The sequence below is a fragment of the Saccopteryx bilineata genome, chromosome 3 (assembly GCF_036850765.1).
Source record: "Saccopteryx bilineata isolate mSacBil1 chromosome 3, mSacBil1_pri_phased_curated, whole genome shotgun sequence".
NCBI classification, from domain to species: domain Eukaryota; kingdom Metazoa; phylum Chordata; class Mammalia; order Chiroptera; family Emballonuridae; genus Saccopteryx; species Saccopteryx bilineata.
The window spans coordinates 37,003,325-37,021,848 of NC_089492.1; the positions used below are offsets into that span (position 1 = coordinate 37,003,325).

The 18,524-nt window shown below is 36.5% G+C and overlaps 1 protein-coding gene across 1 annotated transcript in view; it reads left to right on the plus strand.

Moving 5' to 3' along the window:
* Window positions 1-18,524, plus strand: part of STK3 (serine/threonine kinase 3) — a 389,481-nt gene that overhangs the window by 43,021 nt on the left and 327,936 nt on the right. Inside the window, exons 2-3 of the mRNA XM_066265981.1 lie at window positions 14,020-14,100; window positions 18,134-18,262. Of these exons, the coding sequence (XP_066122078.1) occupies window positions 14,020-14,100; window positions 18,134-18,262 (210 nt within the window). The remainder of the gene's footprint in view (window positions 1-14,019; window positions 14,101-18,133; window positions 18,263-18,524) is intronic.

Here is an 18,524-nt window from a genome sequence, read left to right on the forward strand (position 1 = left end):
GGACAGACAGACAGGAACAGAGAGAGATGAGAAGCATCAATCATCAGTTTTTCGTTGCGACACCTTAGTTGTTCATTGATTGCTTTCTCACATGTGCCTTGGGCCACAGGCCTTCAGCAGACCAAGTAACCCCTTGCTCGAGCCAGCAACCTTGGGTCCAAGCTGGTGAGCTTTTTGCTCAAGCCAAATGAGCCCGCACTCAAGCTGGCAACCTTGGGGTCTCAAACCTGAGTCCTTCTGCATCCCAGTCCGATGCTCTATCTACTGCGCCACCGCCTGGTCAGGCCCTTTGGCTATTTTTAAATTGAGTTTCCTGTTGAGTTGTAGAAGTTCTTTATTCTGGGTGTTATCTCCTAATCTAATATAGAGGTTGGGGCTAAAGTAGGTTTGTAGTTGTAAGTTCAGGAAACCTGTAGTTTATTCTTATATTATTTGTTAATTATTGTATCATTTTTATATGAATAACTGTAAACTTACTTTTGCTACACCCTGTATGGTTTGCAGATATTTTCTCTCATTTTGTCGATTGCCGTTTTGCTCTGTTGATTGTTTCTTTTAATGCTCAGAAGTTTTTTTTAAGTTGATATAGTCCCATTTGTCTGTTTTTGCTTTTGTTGCCTGTGCTTTTTGTATTATTTCCAAGAAATAATTTCCAAATCTAATGTTCTTTAAGCTTTTCCTTCTAGTTTTATAGTTCTAGGTCTTAGGTTTAGGTCTTTAATCTATTTCAAGTTAATTTTTGTGTTTGGTAAGGTAAGGGCCCAGGTTTATTCTTTTGCACGTACAATAACTATCTCATTCTGCCTGCACCATTTGCTGTCCTTTTCCCATTGTGTAGCCTTGGCACCCATGTTGATTATCATTTGGTATAATATGTAAGGGTTTATTTCTGGGCTCTTTACTCTTTGTCCATTGATTTATATGCCTGTCTTTATACCAGTACCACGGTGTCTTGATTACTGTTTTGTAGTATGTTTTGAAAACGGGAATTGTAAGACCTCTAACTTTATTTTTTCCCAAGATCATTTAGACTCTTGGGGGATCCCTTGAGATTTCATATGAGTTTGAGGATCTTTTTCCTATTACAGCAAAAATATATGCCTTTGGGATGTTGAGAAAGATTATATTCAGTCTGTATGTTGCTTTGGGTAGTATGGATGTTTAAACAACATTTAGTCTTCAATCAACATGAGAAAATTGGGTATCTTTCCATTTATTTGTGTCTTTTTTATAAGTAATCCTTTGTGTTTTTAGTGTGTGCCTTTCATTTCCTTGATTAAATTTATTCCTAAGTACTTTATCCTTTTTTTAAATATCATAATGAATGGGATTTTAAAAAATTAATTTTGATTTAGTATTGGTCATTGATGATGTATAGAAGTGTGGCTGAGTTTTGTGTATTGATTTTGTATCCTGCTACTTTGCTAGTTATAGCAGTTTGTTAGTTATAACAGTTTATTTTTTCTGGAATCTTCGGAGTTTTCTACATGAAATCATGTCATCTGTGAACAGAGATAATTTTACTTTTTCCCCCAGTTCTTCTTTTAGTTCTGTTTCTTGTCTTACTGCTCTGTCTTGGAGCATGTACTATGTTGAAAGTAGTGGGCATCCTTGTCTTCATTCTGATTTTAGAGGACAGCTTTCAGTCTTTTAGCATAAGTATGTTGTGAGCTTTTCATTATATTGAGGTAGTTTCTTTTTGTTTTCTAGATTGAGTGTTTTTATCATGGAAGGGTGTTGAATTTTGCCAAGTGCTTTTTCTGCATCAATTAAAATGACTAGGGTTTATGTCCTTTATTTTTGTTAATGATTGAGTTTCATGTATTGAACCAGTCTTACATTCTAGGTATAAATTTCACTTGGTCATGATGCATAATCCTTTTAATGTTAGCTGTTGAATTTTGTTTGCTAGTATTATGTTGGGTATTTTTGCATCAATATTTATTAAGGATATTGGTCTATAGTTTTAATGTTGTGGTTTTGATATCAGAATAATGCTGGCCTCATAGAATGATTTTAGAAATGTTTTCTCCTCTTCAGTTGTTTGGAAGAGTTTGAGGAGTATGGGTGTTTATTCTTCCTTTAAATATTTCCTAGAATTTTCCAGTAGAACCATTTAATACTAGGGTAATATGCACTTGAGAAGAGTGTGCATTCTGCTGTTGTTGAGAAAGAAATTTTTTTGTTCTGTATTTACCTGTTACTCTTTATTCCTTTAAAAAATTTTTTTTATTTATTGATTATTTGTGAGAGAAGAAGGGAGAGAGAGAAGGAGAGACGAAAACATTGATTTGTTTCTGCATGTGCCCTGACCAGGGATTGAACCAGCAGCCTTTGCTCATTACAGTGGAACTATAACCAACTGAGTTATCCTGCCAGGGCTGATGCTCTTTACAGCTAGTGCTCGACTTACAACCACGATTGGTTCTGACAGACCAGTCGTAACACAATTTGGTTGTAAGTTGAGTAGGCTATATGTACTGAACTGTGAAATGATGTTATAAAAATCTTTTAAGTCATATTTTATCATAATTTTCTTTACTCCTTCATACTTAATTACCTCATTTTCGTGTCGAGATCAATGGCCTTTCCTTCTTGGCAGGCTGAGGCGTAGACAAAGACAATTTCCTCTTGGTAGGGGTTTGATGAATCTTGGGAGGGGTTTGATGAAAAATATCCAAGACACAAAACACAAATCGCTGTACTGAGTCTGGAATAACAGTTGAAATGGTGCACGTGGAGATGGTTAGTGCTACTGGAAGCTGGTCCGCACTATTGTACGCCCAGCTGGGCAACGCTTGCGCTGCCAGATGCAGAGCAGTTGTGGCTAGCGACTGTAGTCATAAAGTCGAATGGTCGTAAGTCGCATAGGTCGTAAGTCGATCAATACCTGTATTCCTTTGTGTAGATTTATGTTTCCTTTGGCATCAGTTTCTTTTAGCCTGAAGAACTGTTTTTAACCATTTATTGAATTCCCTTAACCTTTTGTTTGAAAGCATTTTAATTTATTTACCTTTCATTTATTGAGGATATTTTCATTTGATATAGAATTTTAGGTTGACTAGTTTTCTTGCAGCACTTTAAAGGTATTGTCTCATTTTCTTTTGGCTTGCTTAGTGTTTGGCAAGAAGCCTGCAATCGTCTTTGTTTTTGTTCTGATGTAAGTAATAGTTTTTCCTGTGATGAAGTATTTTCTCCATTATACTGATGTTCAGCAATTTAATTATAATATATCTCTGTGTGTGTATGTGTGTGTGTTTTTCTTTTTAGATTTGTTATGTTTCCTGCATCGGTAGGTTTGTTTTCATAAAAGTTGGAAAATGGCCATTATTCCCCCCCCCTTTCTCTCTACATTCATCTGTCTTCTGACTAATGATCTATACCTATCTGTTGATCTTTATTTATATCTATCCATATATTCTTTAATTTCATGTGGGGCTCAGGCTTTCTTTTAAACATTTTTTTCAAGTTATTCATCTTTTTTGCTGTACTCTTTAATCTCAGATTCTAGCAGTGAAAACTTCATTTTAGGTACTTTATTTTATCATCTCTAAAATTTCCATTTACTCTTTTTCTTTCTTCCATTTTCTTATCATCTGTAAGTATGTGGGACATAGTCATAGTTGCTTTTTACAAGATGCAGTCGAGTCCTGCTCAGGTAGCTCAGTTGGTTAGAATGCTGTCCCGATTTAGCAAGGTTGCGAGTTGGATTCCCGGTCAGGGCATGCACAAGAATCAACCAGTGAATGCATGAATAAGTGGAACAACAAATCGGTGTTTCTCTTTCTCTCTTTCCTCTCTCTCTCTCTCTCTTTCTCTTTCTCTCTCTCTCTCTCTCTACACACACACACACACACACACACACAAACACACACACACAAGTTGACCCTTAAACAGCACTGATTTGAACTGTGCAGGTCCACTTATATGCAAACTTTTTTCATTCTGTGTATAAGTAGACCTGTGCTGTTTAAATCGCAGTTGTTCAACGAGTCAGCTGTATCTTTAATAAGAAGTTGGAAATCTGTATATGTGGAGGTACAACTTAAGTTATTTACAAATTTTTGACTGTATGGTGGCTGGTGACCCTAAACCTTATGTTATTCAAGGGCCAACTGTATTTTTCTATTAAATCCACCATTTCTACCATTTCTGTCTTTTGTAATTGACTAATTTTTCTTATTATGAGTCATAGTTCCTGATTTCAGATATGTTTATTAATATTTGACTGAATTTCTGAAAGTGTAAGTTTTATATTGTTGAATACACACACGTGTGTGTGTGTGAGAGAGAGAGAGAGAGAGAGAGAAACAGGAAGGGAGAGAGATGAGAAGCATAAACTTGTATTTGTGGTACTTTAGTTGTTCATTGATTGCTCCTCATACATGCCTTGAACGATGGGCTCTAGGCAAGCCAGGGACTCTTGCTCAGTCAAGCCAATGACCTTGAGCTCAAGCCAGCAACCTTTAGGTTCAAGCCAGCGACCTTTGGGTTCAAGCCAGCGACCATGGGATCATGTCTATGATCCCACACTCAAGCCATCAACCCTATGCTCAAGCTGATGAATCTTTTCTCAAGTCAGATTAGCCTGCGCTCAAGCTGGTGACCCTGAGGTTTTCAACCTGGGTCCTCAGCATCCTAGGTTGACACTCTATCCACAGTGCCACTTGGAGCAAGGCTCACCAGCTTGAGCCCAAGGTCATTGGCTCGAGCAAGGGGTCACTTGGTCTGCTGTAGCCCCCCCAGTCAAGGCACATCTGAGAAAATCAATGGACAGCTAAGGAACCGCAACAAAGAACTGATATTTCTCATCTCTCTCCCTTCCTGACTGTCTATCCCTATCTGACCCTCTCTCTCACTCTCTCTGTCTCTGCCACAAAAAAAAAAAGAAAAAAAAAAGATGTTATAGACTTTTCTGATAGGCTGTTGCTACTTTGTGGATTGACTCACTATTTTTGAGGCTTGTTTTTAAGTTCCTTTGGGGAGAATCGAAAGTAGCCTTTATGTTTTGATGGCTACTGAAGGACTTTTGTATTATAAGAGTTCTCTCAGCTTTTCTTGGTGGTAAAGATTTCTGGCCTTGTGTGACCTCTTGGAATTATTCTTTTATAGCTCCCTGGTCATTGTTTTTCCTGAGGAAATTGATTTTGTTGGGCTTAGTAGAGTGTCTTTTTGTAAGCATGCACGGATTGGCATTTAGCTAAATATAAATAGTAAAGGTAGATTCTGGACCCCTTTCTCTGCAATAGCTCTCTTCTTGCAGGTACTCTGAAATGCAAAACTGCTAGGCTCTGTTTGGGTTCTTTTTTCCCTCTGCTGCAGTCTGGGCAAACCACTAGTTTTAAAGCCTTGGTGATAGTGAGGCTTACTTATTTCTTTCCCTTTTCTTAGGGATCAGTTCTGTATATCTAATTTCTGAAAGTAGTTGTTTCCTATATTTTGTTGAATTTCTAGTTCTTCTTTTCTTCTTTTTTTTGAGAGAGGCAGGGTGAGAAAGAAAGACAGTAACATTGAGCTGCTCCTGTATGTGCCCTGACTGGGGATTCAAACTGGCAACCCATGCACTTTGGGATGACACTCCAGAGCTAGCCAGCCAGGGCTTAACTTTTTATTGATTTTTAGAGAGACTGAGAGAGGAAGGGAGAGAGAGGGGAGTGGGAGGGGAAGAATTTGTTGTTCACTAAGTCATACATTTTTTGGTTGCTTCCTGTGTGTGCCCTGACCAGAGATTGAACCTGTAACCTTGTTGTTTTGGGACGATGCTATTAAACCAGTTGAGCTAACTGGCCAGGGCCAAGTTTCTAGTTATTTACAGCAGACATATAATTCTAGATCCTGTACTCCCTCTGGTCAGAAGTGGAAATTATGTAATTCATACTTTTAAAACTTTGTCTGAACTTTCAAAAACTTTTGACATGGTCGAGCACTATCTTCTTGTCTTACATGACCTCCTTTCTTAAATTTAGTATTTTCCTGTAATCTGTTTTCTCCTTGACCCTTATGACTTCAGGCTCCATGTGTGTGACAATGGCACCAAAAATATTTCAACTCATCTCTTTTGGGATTCGTGTGTGTGTGTGTGTGTGTGTGTGTGTGTGTGTGTGTGTATATATATTTATTATATATATATATTTGCTTACTGGAAATCTACATTTGTTTGAGTTGACATAAACCCATCATATTCCCCTTCAAAAACATTTTTTTTCTGATGTATGTTAGTTTAGTAAATGACATTGCCGTCCACTGATTTGCTTAACCAAAAGACTTCAGAGACATGCTCAACCCTTCTCTTTCTGCTCACCCCATATTTAATCAAAACTACTTCCTGTTTATCATGCCTTTTTAATATCTTGAATAGCTTATCTTCTATCCATTCTTACTGTCAGTATTATGTTCTATGCATCTACATATTGAATCAGTTTCTGAATAGCCTTTCTTTTCTACTGTTGCTCACTGCATGTCCTTCCTCTGCATTTTAGTGGAAGTGATCTTTTATCTTCAAGAAAATGTTTAAGAAGAAATAAGGGTCAAGGAGAAAACAGATTACAGGAAAATACTAAATTTATTTTATTTATTTTTTTTGGTCCAAGACTTTTATTTGTGACTTCTTTTTTTAAAATTTTTTTATTAATTTTAATGGGGTGACATTGATAAATCAGGGTACATATGTTCAGAGGAAACATCTCAAGGTTTTTTTGACATTTGATTATGTTGCATACCCATCACCCAAAGTCAAATTGTCTACCATCACCTTCTATCTGGTTTTCTTTGTGCCCCTCTCCTCACCCCACCCCCTCCCTCTCACCCTCCCTCCATAACCACCACACTCTTGTCCATGTCTCTGAGTCTCATTTCTATGTCTCACCTATGTATGGAATCATATAGTTCTTAGTTTTTTCTGCTTTACTTATTTCGCTCAGTATAATGTTATCAAGGTCCATCTATGTTGTAAATGATCCGATGCCATCATTTCTTATGGCTGAGTAGTATTGCATAGTATATATATATGTACCAAAACTTTTTAATCCACTCATCCACTGACGGACACTTGGGCTGTTTCCAGATTTTTGCTATTGTGAACAATGCTGCCATAAACATGGGGGTGCATTTCTTCTTGTCAAACAGTGCTATGGTGTTCTTGGGGTATACTCCTAAAAGTGGGATAGCTGGGTCAAAAGGCAGTTCGATTTTTAATTCTTTGAGGAATCTGCATATTGTTTTCCACAGTGGCTGCACCAGTCTGCATTCCCACTAGCAGTGCAGGAGGGTTCCCTTTTCTCCACATCCTCGCCAGCACTTATTCTGTGTTGTTTTGTTGATAAGTGCCATTCTGACTGGTATGGGGTGATATCTCATTGTGGTTTTAATTTGCATTTCTCTGATGATTAGTGATGTTGAGCATTTTTTCATATGCCTATTGGCCATCTGTATGTTCTCTTTGGAGAAGTGTCTATTCATTTCTTTTGCCCATTTTTTGATTGGATTGTCTTCCTGGTGTTGAGTTTTACAAGTTCTTTATAAATTTTGATTATTAACCCCTTATCAGATATATTGTCGAATATGTTCTCCCATTGTGTGGCTTGTCATTTTATTCTGTTCTTATCGTCTTTAGGTGTGCAAAAGCTTTTTAGTTTGATATAGTCCCATTTGTTTATCCTGTCTTTTATTTCAGTTGCCCATGGAGATAAATTGGCAAATATATTGTTGCGAGAGATGTTGGAGAGCTTACTGCCTATGTTTTCTTCTAAGATGCTTATGGTTTCATGGCTTACATTTAAGTCTTTTATCCATTTTGAGTTTATTTTTGTGAATGGTGTAAGTCGGTGGTCTAATTTTATTTTTTTGCAGGTAGCTGTCCAATTTTCGCAATACCATTTGTTGAAGAGGCTGTCTTTACTTCAATGTATGCTCTTACCTCCTTTGTCAAATATCAGTTGTCCATAAAGGTGTGGGTTTATTTCTTGGTTCTCTGTTCTGTTCCATTGCCTGTTCTTATGCCAGTACCAGGCTGTTTTGAGTACAATGGCCTGGTAGTATAACTTGATATCAGGAAGTGTGATACCTCCCACTTTATTCTTCCTTTTCAAGATTGCTGAGGCTATTCGTGTTCTTTTTTGGTTCCATATAAATTTTTGTAATATGTGTTCTATATCTTTGAAGTAAGTCATTGGTATTTTAATCGGTATTGCATTGAATTTATAAATTGCTTTGGGTAATATAGACATTTTAATGATGATTATTCTTCCTAACCATGAGCACAGTATATGCTTCCACTTGTTTGTATCTTCCTTGATTTCTTTTATCAATGTTTTATAATTTTCCAAGTACAAGTTTTTAATCTCCTTGGTTAAATTTACTCCTAGGTACTTTATTTTTTTTGGTTGCAACAGTGAAGGGGATGTTTCCTTAATTTCTCTTTCTGACAGTTCATTGTTGGTGTATAAAAATGCCTCTGATTTCTGAGTATTAATTTTATATCCTGCCACCTTGCTGAATTCATTTATCGGGTCCAGGAGTTTTTTGACTGAGACTTTAGGGTTTTCTATATATAATATCATATCATCTGCAAATAATGATAGTTTTACTTCTTCTTTTCCAATTTGGATGTCTTTTATTTCTTCTTCTTGTCTGATTGCTGTGGCTAGGACTTCCAAGACTATGTTGAATAAGAGTGGTGAAAGGGGCCACCCCTTCCTTGTTCCTGATCTTAAGGGGATTGCTTTGAATTTTTGCCCATTGAGTATGATGTTGGCTGTGGGTTTGTCATAGATGGTCTTTATCATGTTGGGGTATGTTCCCTATATTCCCACTTTGCTGAGAGTTTTGATCATGAATGGGTGCTGGATTTTATCAAATGCTCTTTGTGCATATATTGAAATTATCATGTGGTTTTTTCCCTTCCTTTTGTTTATGTGATGAATCACATTGATTGATTTGCGAATATTGTATCAGCCTTGCCTCCCAAGAATAAGTCCCTCTTGATCATGATGTATGATTTTTTTCATATATTGCTGGATCCAGTTTGCTAATATTTTGTTGAGGATTTTAGCATCTAAATTCATCAGGGATATTGACCTATAATTTTCTTTCTTTGTGTTGTCTTTGCCTGGTTTTGGAATCAGAATTATGCTTGCCTCATAAAAGGAGCTTGGAAGTCTTCCTTCCTCTTGAATTTTTTGAAATAGCCTGAGAAGGATAAGAGTTAGTTCTTCTTTGAATATTTGGTAGAATTCACTTGTGAAGTCATCAGGCCCAGGACTTTTCTTTGTTGGGAGTTTTTGATAACTGTTTCAATCTCATTTGTTGTAATCGGTCTGTTTAGGTTTGCTGATTCTTCCAGATTGATTTTTGGAAGATCATATGTTTCAAGGAATTTGTCCATTTCATCTAGGTTGTCTAGTTTTTTGGCATACAGTTCTTCATAGTATTTTCTTACAATATTTTGTATTTCTGTTGTGTCAGTTGTTATTTCTCCACTCTTATTTCTAATTTTATTTGAGTCCTCTCTCTTTTTTTCTCAGTGAGTCTGGTTAAAGGTTCATCGATCTTGTTTACCTTTTCAAAGAACCAGCTCCTGGTTTCATTGATCCTCTGTATTGTTTCTTTAGCCTCTGTGTCATTTATTTCTGCTCTGATCTTTATTATTTCCTTCCTTCTACTACCTCTGGGCTTTACTTGCTGTTCTTTTTCTAGTTCTTTTAGATGCAGAGTCAAGTTGTTTCTTTGAGCTTTTTCTAGCTTCATAAGGTATGCTTGTAATGCTATGAACTTCCCTCTCAGGACTGCTTTTGCTATGTCCCATAAATTTTGAGTTGATGTATGCTCATTGTCATTCATTTCTAGGAATTTTTTTTCTTCTTTGATCTCATTGTTAACCCATTTGTTATTTAATATCATGCTATTTAGTTTCCAGGTGTTTGAGTATTTTTCACTTTTTCTGTTGTGGATTTCTAGTTACATGCCATTGTGATCAGAGAAAGTGCTCAATATGATTTCAATCTTCTTAAATTTTTTGAGACTGCTTTTGTGCCCTAACATGTGGTCTATCCTAGAGAATGTACCATGAGCACTTGAAAAGAATGTATATTCTGCTGCTTTAGGGTGAAAGATTCTGAAGATATCTTTTAAATCAAGTTGATCTAGTGTGTCCTTTAAGTCTGCTGTTTCTTTGTTAATTTTCTTTCTTGAGGATCTATCTAGTGATGTTAGTGACATATCGAAATCCCCTCCTATTATAGCATTGCTGTTGATCTCGCCCTTTATATCCATCAAAGTCTGCTTTATATATTTAGGTGCTCCTATATTAGGTGCATAGATATTTATAATGATTATATCTTCCTGTTGGATTGCTCCCTTTATCAAATGTAGTGACCTTATTTATCTTTTACTATAGCCTTTGTTTTAAAGTCCATTTTATTCTTTAAAATTGTATTCCACTTTTGCTATATTCTTTTTCCCCTTTGATCTGCTTACAACAAGCTCCTTAGCATTATTTGCAGCATAAGTTTGGTTGTAGTGAACTCCTTGAGTGTTTTTTTTGTTTGTTTGTTTGGGAAGCTTCTTATTTCTCCTTCAATTTTAAACTATAGCCTTGCTGGATAAAGTAGTCTTGGTTGTAGGCTCTTGTTCTGCATTACTTTTAATATTTCTTGCCATTCCCTTCTGGCCTCAGGTGTTTCTTGTTGAGAAGTCGGATGTCATCCTTATGGGGGCTCCTTTGTAGGTGATAGCCTTTTTTTCTCTAGCAGCTTTTAATATTTTCTCTTTATCACTTAGCTTTGGTATTTTAATTATGGTGTGTCTTGGTGTAGATTTCTTTGGGTTTCTTTTTAATGGAGTTTTCTATGTTTCTTGAACTTGTGGGACTTTTTCCTGCCTCAATTTAGGGAAGTTTTCAGCTAAGATTTGATTGAACAAAGTCTCTATCCCTTGTTCTTTCTCTTCTTCTTCTGGAACCTCTATGATGCGGATGTTATTTCTCTTTATGTTGTCACAGAGCTCTCAGAGTTTCTTTAAACTTTTTGAGTCTCCTTATTTTTTCTGCTCTGCTTCTGTGCCTTCATTTATCTTGTCCTCTAACTTGCTGATTTGATCCTCAGCTTCATCCATCCTGCTTTTAATTCCTTCCATTGTTGTCTTCATTTCTGATATTGTATTTGTCAATACTGACTGATTCTTTTTTTTATTATTTCAATGTCCTTTTTTATATTTGTTATCTGTTTATTTAGGTGATCATAATGACTATCTGTTGTTGTTCTAAGATCTTTGACCATCCTAACAATCATTGTTTTAAACTCTGCATCTGGTAATTTTGTTATATCTAACTCATTCAGGTCCTTTTCTGGGGATTTCTCTTAATTCAATTGGGTTGCATTTCTCTGCCTTCCCATTTTGTTTGTGTATAAGAAGGGTTTGACCTCTGGAGTCCAATGGATGTGGCCTCTGTGTTCCCTAGGTGTGGTCTGTCTACAGGCCCACCACCGCCTCTGCTGCTGCCTCAGGTGTTCAGGTATGGGCGTTGCCGGCACCTGCCCTCTTTGCCTGTCTCTGCGGTTTCTGCCTACCTCCATGGGAGGGGCTATATTCATGTGACTGGGTCTACAAGCCATGGCCAGCCTTGGCCTTTGCCTTGCCCCCGTGTGTGGGGTTGTGTGCTGCGCCCAGGGCCTCCAGCCTTGGCACCGAGGGCGGGGGTGAATACCTTTGCTCTGCTGCGGGTCTTTTTTTGTCCCCTGGAGCCCCGGGTGAGTGGTTGTGAGAGAGATTTTCTGCGCAGTCCCTTTGAGAAGAATCCTGGGTCTGAGAAATCTATCTCTTTCTCACAAACAGTATCCTGACTTGGTTTGCTGCTAAATACTGTTCATACGCCTCTTCTAGGTGTTGTTGTGAGTCGGGGGCGCAGAGAGATCAGCAGATGAAATCATTGTGGACTAGCAAAGGACCACCCCTTGGTCAGGCAAATGGCACCGAGTTCGCGCTGTGTCCTATTTTTATTCACAAGATTTCAAAGAGCTTGTTTACTGAGAAATTGGCATAACATCAAACATAACTTTTACTTAATGATACATGGAATACATTGCATGATAGCTTAATAACAATATAATATCAAAAGGCATTAATTGCTATTGCTTCTATGGTTCCCACAACATTCCTCTCTTTATCTCAAGGGATAACCTTGAAAGGAACAGAAATCTTATGAGAATGTTTTACTGAGAAAAAAGCCTACCAACTGCCTTCAGTCACATAGACCTGTTTCAGTGACCTGCTTTCGAGTCACAAAACACGTCTCTTGGCAAAACATTCTTTTCTTGTTGGCTGTGTTCCCATCCAAGGCCATGCAATGGATTATTCCACTACATCTAGGCTTTGGGGCTGCAGGCTGGGGCTTTGTTCCTGGGACTCAGGACCCTCCTCTCTCTGCAAAACTCTCTTCCTGCCACACGAGTCTCTCCGAGCTGCTGTTCGCTCCAGGGAGCTGGGCAGCCCTCTCCACGTATCCGCTTTTCCTACCAGTCTCAGTGTGGTTTCTTCAGTGTTCTTTGGTTGAAGAGTTCTTTTAGTTTACTCCAAAGTTGGTCTTTTCAGATGAAGGTTCTTAAAATTAAGTTGTAATCCACTTTGGTTCTGGGAGTTGGAAGTTGGTGCATCCACTTACTCCATCACCGTCATTCCACAGAGACTGACTGAGCATGTGCTGGATTTCAGGTATAAGATCTGGAAGTGATCTTTTAAAATAGAGCTCCCTGACATATTTTGCAAGGCTTTTTTAAAAACTTCACCATACATATGGATGATTTTTTTAAAAGAGAAAATAGAAAAGAAAAAACAAAAAGACCAGAAGTATGGCAAACAATCAAATAGATCATAAAACTAAAAAGTTGTAAGTGAAATCTAAATATAAGTAAAAATATCTACGATCTAAACGAAGACTAATTTCTCTTGTATACATATAAGAAAAAGACCAAAAATCCAGTAGAAAAATGAGCAAAGAATATGACTTGATGGTTTAATTTCATAACTATATTAGGAGTTACTCAACTTCACTCATAATAAGAGAAATACAAATTAAATCCACATTCTGATTTACAAGTTTTCACCTAATTTATTGGTTGAAACTCAGATATTTGGTTAAATACTCTGTTGGTGGAACTGTAGGAAAGAAGCTGTGCTGTATATTACTTGTAGAAGAATAAATTGGTATAAGTCCCTTGGAGGGCAGTTTGCTAATACTTATCAATATACATATATTTAATAACATGCAATTATATTAGATAAAATGTAACAATATAATCAATAACTTTAACAATTACTATATTGTTATATGAGTTATATATTATATATCAAGTTTTTATTGTAATGATTTTATTAAATATATAATTATTAACTTTATAACACGATTCTACTAATATTTACTTAATACATACACTTCTGAATTTGTGTGTGTATATGTATGTCCTGTGTATGTGCACATACATGTGCATATTTGCTTGACCTCACAGTTTCTGGGATTTTATCCTACAGATATACTAATACATGTATGAACTGACTTATGAATAAGCTTATGTATCACAGTGTTATTTATAATAGCAAAAGGGAACCTGGATATCCATAAATAAGGAATTCGTGAGTAAGAGATCCTGCATCTTTCTAACAAAGTAGAATGTAGATATAGGGAGGAAAATGCAGATGGTTTCTATGTACTTATGTTGTATAGATCTTCAACATAAGTTACATGTTGTTATGTTAAGTGAAAACAGCAAAGTGTATAATAGTATGGATAAAAAAGAGTGTGTATAAAATGCTATCTGTGTGTTGAAAGGAAGAGTAATAAAAACATTCATATTTGTATAAAGGTTTCACAGGAAGCCAAATAAAAGTGATTATTCTTTGAGGTGTTTCTGAACAGAATATTTTTTGTATTTTTTTTTATATTTGAGTTTTGAATTATCTGAATATATTGCCTCTTTAAAAGAAAATCTAAAATTGTATTATATTTTCTTTTTTTTTTTTTATCACCAGTAAGCTAAAAAAGCTGAGTGAAGACAGTTTGACTAAGCAGCCTGAAGAAGTTTTTGATGTGTTAGAGAAACTTGGAGAAGGGTAAGTACAAAAAATATAAAAGTAGCATTTACATAATGATAGAACAATTACCGTAGTTTTTTGCTTCATAAAACACACCAAGGGTTTTAAGGAGGAAAATAAGAAAAAAAATTCTGAACCAAAATTGTGTGTTAAAATATTTAATAAAATACCGTATTTTTTGCTCCATAGGACGCATGGGCATTTTCCTCTCCACTATTGGGGGGAAAATGCGTCTTATGGAGCAAAAAATACAGTATAAATAAATATACTATATAATATTAATTTTTTGCTAGGTATATTTGCTTGAATTCAATAGGAATAATATATAGGGATCATACCTCAACATAATAAAGGCTAAATATGACAAGCCCATAGTTAACATCATATTATTGATGAAAAGCTTAAAACTTTTCTTCTAAGATCATGAACAAGACAGGGATGGCTACTCTGGCCACTTTTATTCAGCCTGGTACTGAAAGTCTTAGCCAGAGCAGTTAGGCAAGAAAAAGAAATGAAAAGCATCCAGATCAGAAAGGAAGAAATAAAACTGTATTTGTAGATGACAATACTATATAGAGATTATACCAAAAAACTGTTAGCATTTGTATACAAATTTAGTAAAGTTGCAGGATAGAAATTAATATACAAAAAACAGTTGCAATTTTATAACAGACTATCATGAAGAGAAATTAAGAAACTAGTTCCATTTACAGTTGCATCAAAAAGAGTAAAATACCTAGAAATAAATTTAACCAAGATAGTGAAAACTCCACACTGAAAACTCTAAGACAGAAAAAAAAATGGAAAGATACTCTGTGTTCATGGATTAAGAGAAGTAATATGTTAAAATGTTCATATTACACAAGGCAGCCTACAGATTCAATTGCAATTCCTATCAATATTCCAATGGCATTTTTCACTTAAATAGAACAAAGAATCCTAAAATTTATATTGAACTAGAAAATACCCCTAAAAGCCAAAGCAATCTTGAGAAAAAAGAACAAAGTTGAAGGTATCATGCTCTTTTTTTTTTTTTTGTATTTTTTTTTTTTTCTGAAGCTGGAAACGGGGAGGCAGTCAGACAGACTCCCGCATGCGCCCGACCGGGATCCACCCGGCATGCCCACCAGGGGGCGATGCTCTGCCCATCCAGGGTGTTGCTCTGTCACGACCAGAGCCACTCTGGTGCCTGGGGCAGAGGCCAAGGAGCCATCCCCAGTGCCTGGGCCATCTTTTGCTCCAATGGAGCCTCGGCTACAGGAGGGGAAGAGAGATACAGAGAGGAAGGAGAGGGGGAGAGGTGGAGAAGCAGATGGGCGCCTCTTCTGTGTGCCCTGGCTGGGAATTGAACCCGGGACTTCCGCACGCCAGGCCGACGCTTTACCACTGAGCCAACTGGCCAGGGCCATGCTCTTTTATTTTAAACTACATTATAAAGCTATAGTAATCAAAGCAGTATGATACTGGTATAAAAACAGACACTTGCCCGACCTGTGGAGCCAAGGCTTGCAGCCGTCCCATGAGTGGGCTCCTCCTGCAAGGGTGGGGCGAAAGCCCGGAAACAGGCGGAGACCCACAGCTGAGCAAAGGTGCTTGCCACTGCCCTCAGGGCCGAGCATAACGCCACCCACGGGGACAGGGCAAAGGCCAAGGCCACCAAGGCTCGTACACCCAAGCACGTGATCACAGCCACTCCCGTGAAGGAGAGATGGAAACCACAGCACCAGCCCCAGTGGGCAGGCACCGGCTACGCCCATACCTGAACGCCCTATGCAGCAACAGCAGAGGGGTTGGCGGGCCTGCAGACAGACCATACCTAGGGAATAGAGGCCACACCCAGTGGACTCCAGTGGCCAAAACCTTCCTTTACACAGAGAAAATGAGAAGGCAGAGAAATGCAACACAAATGAATCAAGAGAAATCCCCAGAAAAGGACCTTAATGAATCAGATATAACCAAATTATCAGATGCAGAGTTTAAAATAACGATTGTTAGGATGCTCAAAGATATTAGAACAACAATAGATGGTAATTACGAACACCTAAATAGATAGCAAATATTAAAAAGGACATTGAAATAATAAAAAAACCCAGACACTTATAGACTAGAGAAGCCCAGAAATAAGCCCATTCATATATGATCAGTCAATTTATGACAGAGGAGCCAAGAATATACAACTGGGAAAAGATAGTCTCTACAGTAAATGATGTTCAGAAAACTGGACAGTTAAATGGAAAAGAGCGATACTGGACCCCATCTTATACCATACACAAAAATCAACTCAAAATGGATGAACCCTTTGAGTAGTGGGTTTTTTTTCATGCTTGCTGACCCCCGAGAGTGAGTTCTTTTTTAAAAAAATGAAATTAGTTCCAGTTCTAGTTTTATTGACTTAAAATCATGTTTGTTTGATAAACAATTTATGGAAACAAGAAGAACATACATTTGCCTTTTTTTAATGTTGCTTTACACATCTTTAAAATAAAAAAATTTATATGATTGTACTCTGGATGGTCAGGAGGCATGATAACATACATGAATGTTTGTACTACTCAAAGTGTTAATTGGAATGTTCAGTTTTATCTATTGAGTTGTATGATTTCTTTCTGTACTTTGAATATTAACCTCTTAGTAGATATATAATATACAAATACAAATATTTTTTCCCATTTCACAAGTTGACCTTTCATTTTATTGGTTTCCATTTCTGCGCAGAGCTGTTTAGTTTGATGTAGTCCTGCCTGTTTATTTTTTCCTTTAGTTATCTTCATTTTTGGTGTCAAATCCAAAAATTAATTGCCAAGACAGATGTCAAAGAGCTTTCTTACTTCAGCTTTTTTCTTCTAGGAGTTTTATGGGTTTCAGATCTTACATTCAAGTTTTTAAGGGGAGATATGTATGTGTATGTGTGTAAGTTAGTACTATACACATATACATGTGACTTAGGTTAGCAAACTGAGTTGAATTACTTCAGAAAGCTCAGAAGTTAGGATAAAATTCATTCTGTTAAAGTAGCTGCTTTATCACTTATTTTAAAAGATTATAATTTGGAAGTGATTCTGCATATTTTCCCAATATTAGGAACCATTCCTTGTCTTTCAATGGCTTGCACTTCTCTTTTGTTACAATATTGTAGTGAGAAGAACATGATCTTTGTAGTCAGAATATGTTTGAATTCTTGTCTTACTGGTTACCAGCATATGAGTCTCTGTTTTCTCATCTTTTAAAATTACTATAATAGTATTTTACCTCACAGTTGAGAGTGATGATTTTATTATACATGTAAAACACCAAGCATAGGGATGCTTGGCTAACAATAAGAACTTAGTATGTGATAGCAGTTTTTACTTCATTTTCTAATTCATATGAAAGTGTAAATGGCTTCCCTCTTTTTTGTTTTGTTTTTTAAAAACATGTAAATATTTAATTGGCAAAGTTTCAAGAGTTGTAACAGAGATAGGTTTTGGGCAAATGGCCTTAAGATCCTTCACTCATTTTATTTATATGTAATTATGTAGTCTTCCTCTTGAGGAAATGATAGTGAAAGGAGCATTTGAGGATACCTACCTTGGGTCTAAGACTTAGGGGGGGACCATATTTTTTGCTTCTCTAACTTTGGTATCATGTGGTTTGCAGCTGAGGGTTTCAATTACAGTGAAGCAGTTTGAACAGCCATGGGATGATTTTACTTAAGGTGGTATCAGCCTTTGCTCCTAATTTGAGACTTTGGCTGTTTTTAGTCTGTATTTCATTCTGTTAATTTCCATTTATATCTTCTTAATACTATAGTTGTTTAAGTTAAGAAACTGTAAGTTTGTTTATTTCATTCATAATAAAAACAAATCTGTATATTAACTTGATGATTTTAATAGGTTTAAAGTCAATAACTGAAGCAATAAAACTAAGGTGTAATTCACTTTTCTTTTGATTTGTCAATAAATTGTGTTTTAAACTAGAAAAGACTACATGCAAAATCTCATTGTAGACTCTTTTTCTCATAGTTATGGTGTTTGAAAGGAAAAAAAAACCCCAAATGTCTTGTTTTTTTTAGGTCTTATGGAAGTGTATTTAAAGCAATACATAAAGAATCTGGTCAAGTTGTGGCAATTAAACAAGTACCAGTTGAGTCAGATCTTCAGGAAATAATCAAAGAAATTTCCATAATGCAGCAATGCGACAGGTATGAAGAGATTTTATTTGTTTACCTTCATTTTGATGAGTTTTGCTAATAATGTATAATAAAATATGATCTTCGGTCATCCTTTTAGTTTTATGACTTTCCATTGGAAATGAGACTAATCCTTCAAGGAATACGAGGGTTACTTTGTAGGGTTGTCTTTAGGACTGATAGCTCTTAAGCAGAAATGATGTTATAAAGCAACATGTGGTGATAGAAAATACTCAGTTTTCTCATTTTCAGGGGAAATTTATGGGTGAAAATC